At 45.2% G+C, this 6,060-nt stretch overlaps 1 protein-coding gene across 1 annotated transcript in view; it reads right to left on the bottom strand.

The window, feature by feature from the left end:
• Positions 1-6,060, bottom strand: part of LOC102876931 (EGF-like module-containing mucin-like hormone receptor-like 1-like) — a 145,344-nt gene that overhangs the window by 5,897 nt on the left and 133,387 nt on the right. The window contains exon 22 of the mRNA XM_006896411.1: positions 3,569-3,685. Coding sequence (XP_006896473.1) covers positions 3,569-3,685 — 117 coding nt within the window. The remainder of the gene's footprint in view (positions 1-3,568; positions 3,686-6,060) is intronic.

Consider the following 6,060-nt stretch of genomic DNA (forward strand, 5'->3'; position numbering starts at 1 on the left):
ACCTTAGTCTCCAGAGAGACACCATTGCTCTTCAGTACTTTGGAGAGGTCCCTAACAGCAGACTTTCCCATGGCAATACATCTTTTGATTTCCTGACTCCTGGTGCCAAGAGTGTTGATTGTGGATCCAAGCAAACTAAAGCTGTGTACAACCTCAATCTCTTCACTATCCATCCTGATGCTGCCAGTTGGTCCAGTGGTGAGAATCTTTGTCTCATTGACCTTGAGCCTCAATCCATATTGTAGGCTGCAGTCCTTGACCCTCTGTAGCAGGTGCTTCAGGTCCTCCTCAATTTCAGCAAGTAGGGTTGTGTCATCTGCATAACGCAGATTGTTAATAAATCGTCCACCAATCTTGAGCCCACATTTCTCCTCATAGAGCCCAGCCTCCCGGATAAACTCTTCTGCATATAGATTGAAAAGGTATGGAGATAGGACGCATCCCTGGCATACGCCCTTCCCAATTTTAAACCATGCAGTGTTCCCTTGCTCTGTTCTGATGACTGCCTCCTGGTCCAAGTATAGATCTAATATACAAATGTAAAAAAAAAATCTTGGAAATAAATAAGGAAGACTGGAGCACGGAGAGGACAGAAGGAAGAGCCACATCTGTTGACTCTGACTGTAGAGACATCCGCATTGATTCTGGGCAGCTTCCGCCTCAGGAAGCACAGTGTCCAGGTGAGGGGTGGGAGGGTATTGATCTACAGAGACAAGCAGGAGGATGCAACAGAAATTAGAATCGTGGCCAAAGTTGAAGACAGAGCACGGCCATGAGTAGACAGTTCATTCTCCTCTAGACCCTTCGTTGGCATCTCAGGGCGTCTTGGGTAAACACATATATCTGCTAACCAAAAGATGAAGGTTCACACCCACCCAGAGGTGCCTTGGAAGCAAGGCTTGGCAATCTCTTTCCAAAAAATCAACCATGAAAACCCTGTGAGCACAATTCTAGTTCTACTCTCTCTGCGTGGGAACACCATGACAGTCAACTCAAGGGCTGCAGTAGAGGGAATTGTATATGGATCTTGTAAACACGGCCTTGTGATTCCAACAAAATAATTGTGTGCGGCTATGGAAACAGATGGGATGACTCCACAGATAAAAACCACACAAGGTCTGTCCAAAGACAGGGGAGAAAGAAAATACTAAAAGGACTGTCAGACAAGATTCTGGATCTTGCTCTGGGATGTGAAGTAGCTAAAGTAAAAGAAAGAAATGATGGAGAGAGAGAGAGCTGAATAGAAGATTTCTAAGGGCAGCTCAAGAAGACAAAGTAAACTATTATGTTGAAATATTAGAACACATGCAGTTAGAGAACTGAAAGAGGAAAAAATGCTCTTCTGCATTTCTTATGCTAAAAAAACTAAAGCTCAAATTCAAGTTTGGAGTTGCAAAGTTGAAGGATACTATGAACAGTTTTATTTATACATGAAGCATCAAAAGAAGATAGAAAGAAAACGCTGCATGACTATACCAAAAATAATGGGTCAATGCACAACCATTGCAGTAGGTAACAAATGACTAAGAAGTTATTATACATTTATTTCCTTCCTATGCTGACCCTCTAATTTTCCAAGCATGACGCCCATCCCCATAATTGGGGATTGACTTATAGAACGGAAGAAGAGTGCAAATTGCCCATTTTTCTCCAGCAGAGTGCCTGGTGGATTTGAAACATGTTGGTAGCTCAACTCTTCATCCCTAAGCCAACAGAGCTCTGCTAAGCAAAATTATAGAACCACCCTGGTGTGCCTGGAAATTTTCTCCACTTAGTAACTTACATCTGTCAAAACAGAACCCAAGTCAAGCTCATGTGATATTACCACCCCCTTGTGGTCAAAGCCTTTCCGTTACTCAGCCTTAATTCCTCCAAAGGGCGGGGGATCTGTCTTGGCAAAAGTGTAACCAGAATGTTCTTTACAATAAGCAAGGATGGTGAAATTCCATCTCACTTACTTTGTTCATGTTATCAAGGGTACCAGTCTTTGGAAAAAGACATTATTCTGCGGAAAGTAGAGAGAAGGTCAACAAAAGAGGAAGACCCTCGTGTAGATGAATTGACATAATTCTGTGTGACGCAGACTGTAGCAATGGGCTTAGTCATGATGGAATTGATTAGGATGGCGCAGGATAGGCGAGGTTCTGCCTTTGTTCACAGAGACACTGTGAGTCTTAGTTGACTAGATGGCACTTAACAGCAATAACAACTCACGGTGGTCAAATCAGAAACAACTTGTAACTGGCCCTCTGGGAGGTTTTTGGAGGATGTGAATCATCTTTCTCTTATGGAGAAACTGGTGGATTTCAGCTGCCAGAGAGAGATAGCTTTTGAATTAGCAGCGCAACTCCTCATAGACTATGCCACCGGAGCACTGGTTAATGAGGAGAACTGCATCTTCCATTATATATCCATGTGATCCATGTGAAGGGAGTCCTAGTGGCTAGTGTGTAAAGCTAATAACAGAAAGGTCGATGGTTCAGATCCATCCGCCTCTCCTAAGGAGAAAGATGGGCAGTCCCCTCCTGTAAAGCAGTTTTACAGCCCAGAAAACTCAATGGATGGTCTCATGACTTGACTGCAGTGGGTATGTCTGTATGAAGGAGCCATGACTTTATCTTCCCATTTGACAATTATCCTTCAACAAAGTTAATTAACTTACCCAAGTACACACTGCTCACAAGGGTCTTAAGTACATTCTTGCTCTGGAACTCGCAATCTCAGGCTTCAAGAAATGAGACAAGGACCCTGGGAGGTTCAGCTCTCTCTCAGTAGTCAACCTTTGGTGGTTTTTATTGCTCAAGTGGTGGTAATTAGCTTTGCTAAGTGAGTTCCGGTTCAGTCCCAAAGGCACGTGGTTCCACTCTGCTGCTTCTCAGGAGAAGGATGGCAAACTCCTCCCGATTGATTTAAGCCTCTGAAAGCCTGCTGGAGGCTCAGCTGTGAGCTGGTTTGACTTGAGGGCTCATAACAACAATAATAACAACAACAACAACAATAACAAGTGTGGAAAGATAGCTGGTGTGTGACCGCAAGCACGTGGTGACCAAATGAAAGGTGAGTGACTTTACAGGAAAAAGACCTCCTTGAATGATGATTAAGGTTCTCAAACTAAACCCACTGCCTTTGAATTAAATGTGACTCACAGTGACGCGAATCCCCCCTCACCCCCAGGACGTTGTAGAACTGCCCTGTTGGGCTTTCCTAGGTTGTGCTCTTTACAGACATAGCTATCTCATCTTTCGCCTTCATAGACCCAACCAGCAGATGAATGCTTTAACCACTGCACCAACAGGGCTCCTCTCCAAATCTCCTCAAAAGGAGGCCTCTCACCATTTGGGAAGTGGGAGGGATGGAGGACAGTAGGATCTCTGAAGTCTGGGACTGGGAGCTGAGCTTGGTCTCCCCGGTAACTCTTCCTGATAATGTGAAGCATCTCCTGTATTCTTTTCACACCTGGGGGCACAGACACAGGGCAGAGAGAGGGTCAATCCGCATGCATACAGGAAGCAGGTGTGCACAGGCGTGCCCCAGGCTTGCTGCAATGAGATCAGAGGCAGCCACTTACCTGGTGGTTGAGCAGACAGTCAATGAGGAAGATGAAGGTCCCTTGCGGGCTGTTGATGATGGTGAAGAGGTAAGGCCTTACTGCATAGAGCAGGACTGACGTCGGGGTTGGGGAAGACTGAGAAAGATTATGTTCACTGCATTGAAACAGATGAGGGAGAGAACTGTTTAAAAGGGATATGTGATTAGGTATTTTTGTCATGACAGGAGTCCAGAGAGAAGGCTGCATGGTGGAGTGGACCTGGGGGGAGGGATTGTAAAACAATGAAAGAATTTCACTTTTCAAAGAGAAGAGTGTGCTGAGGGGTGGGGGGTGGGCAGGGAGAAGAGTGCAACAATGGATGAACAGAAATCCAAAGTCTCTGTAGATTTTCATTGAAATGAATTTTTTTTAAAAAAAAAGAGGTAAGGCCTTGAAAACGGGCTATGGGTCCAATCTGGAAAATGCCCGGCACCCAGGAGCAGCCCAAGTTGAAGAGCTGAGCAAAGGCCTTGATCGTCAGTAGTCTGGAGGGAGATTTTCAAAAGAAGATTCTAGGAGGGGCTGCTGGTAGTGTCAATGCCCGAGCTATTAACTACTGAAAGGCTGGCATTTCTCCCACACCCTGGAGGAGCTGTGAAAGAGAGTTCTGGAGATACTTTCTAAAAATCAGCAACGGAGACCCACAGAGTGCAGCTCTTCCCTGACACAAACAGGGTCTCAGTCACAATGACTCAATGGCAACTGTTGCTTTGCTTTGCTTTATTTTATACACATGGGGTCAGGTAGTGCGATGGAGAAACGCTGGGCTGCTTTTTGAAAGACTGACGGTTATAACCCTCTAGCATCTCTAAGAGAGAACTACATGGAAATACTGTTGTTATGTGCTATGGAGTCGACTACATTCATGGTGATTCTATGAAGAGTAGCCCTGCACCCTGCCCTAGCCTGAGCCAGTCTCACCGTCACTGAAACACTCGCCCCTTCCCCCATTCCACAGTTTCTGTGTCAATACAGCTCATCTAGAGTCTTCCTTCCTATGCTGACCCTCTAATTTTCCAAGCATGACGCCCATCCCCATAATTGGGGATTGACTTATAGAACGGAAGAAGACTCATCAATAACATTTGACATGCAAGTGACATGCCTTTACTTCCCGAAAGTGAAGAGGACGTAAAACACCTGTGACGCAAGGTCAAACGCTGCAGCCTTCAGCATGGATTCCATCTCAGCTCCAAGAAAACAAAGACTCTCACCACTGGACCAATAGACAACATCATGAAAGATGGAGAAATGATGGAAACTGTCAACAACTTCATCTTATTTGGATCCACAGTCCAAACAAAATGTCTCTTGGTACCAGTAGTCAGGAGATCAGGAGCTGTATTGCACTGGGAAAGCCTACAGTCAGGCACCTCTCCAATAAACTGAGGAACACTGATGTTAGTTTGGGAACTAAGATGCACATGATTCAGCCACTTGCTATGCTGCTGAGAGCTGGGTAATGAATAAAGATGACAGAAAAAAACCCCCGAAACCCTGAAGTATTTGAACTGTGGTGATAGAGGAAAGTACTGAGTATCCCGTGCTAAACAAACAGATACGTGCTGGAGAAGGTGAAGCCAGACCGCTCCCTAGAGGGGAGAGTGGGGAAGTTTCATCTCACACATTTTAGACATGTTGCTAAGAGAGGGTATTTTGTGGAGGAGGACATCATGCTTTCAAAGCTGGACGGACAGTGAAAGAGAAGACCCTCAAGTAAATGGACTGACACAGTGACTGCAGCGATGGTTTCAAGTGTGTCAGAGATGATGAGGTTGGCACAGAGTAGGACAGGGTACAAATCTGATGTTTACAGGGCCTCTGTAAGTCATACTCAACTTGATGGCATCTGACAACAATAACGATATTCTCACAAGGATAGCAATCGAGAGAATTCAGCAGGGCACTTCTGCTCTGCAATGCACGGGGCTATTATGAGTTGCAGGTGAAAATATTAAGCTCAAAATTATCAGTTTGAATCAGTGGGCAAAACCCCTGGTATTCTGCCCCAGGAAAGACAACAGCCTAGAAACTCCTATGTGCCAGTTTGCCTGTGTCATTTGGAGTTGATATGAGTTGGAGTGGACTTGACTGAATCTAAAAAACAACAAATGAAGAGGAAGTGAAGACTCAGGGAGGTGATGTAACTGGTTACAGACACTGTGCTATTCTAAGCAGATCTCACTGAGATCTCATACTGTTGTTGTTTGTTGTTATGTGTCATCGAGTTGCTTGTGACTCATAGTGACCCTATGTACAACAGCTCTAAACTCTGCTCTGCCCTGTGCCAATCGCACTGTCTCCGATACACGCTTCCCGATTACCTCAGTCACTGAATCAATACACCTCATAGAGGGCCTTCCTCTCCTGCGCTGTCCCTCCACCCTCCCAAGCATGGTGTCCTTCTCCAAGGACCAGTCTCTCCTTACAACATGTCCAAAGTGTGTTAGATGGAGCCTCAGAATCCTTGC

This window comes from Elephantulus edwardii, unplaced genomic scaffold, assembly GCF_000299155.1.
Source record: "Elephantulus edwardii isolate Elephantulus edwardi_28Jun2011 unplaced genomic scaffold, EleEdw1.0 scaffold00185, whole genome shotgun sequence".
NCBI classification, from domain to species: Eukaryota; Metazoa; Chordata; class Mammalia; order Macroscelidea; family Macroscelididae; genus Elephantulus; species Elephantulus edwardii.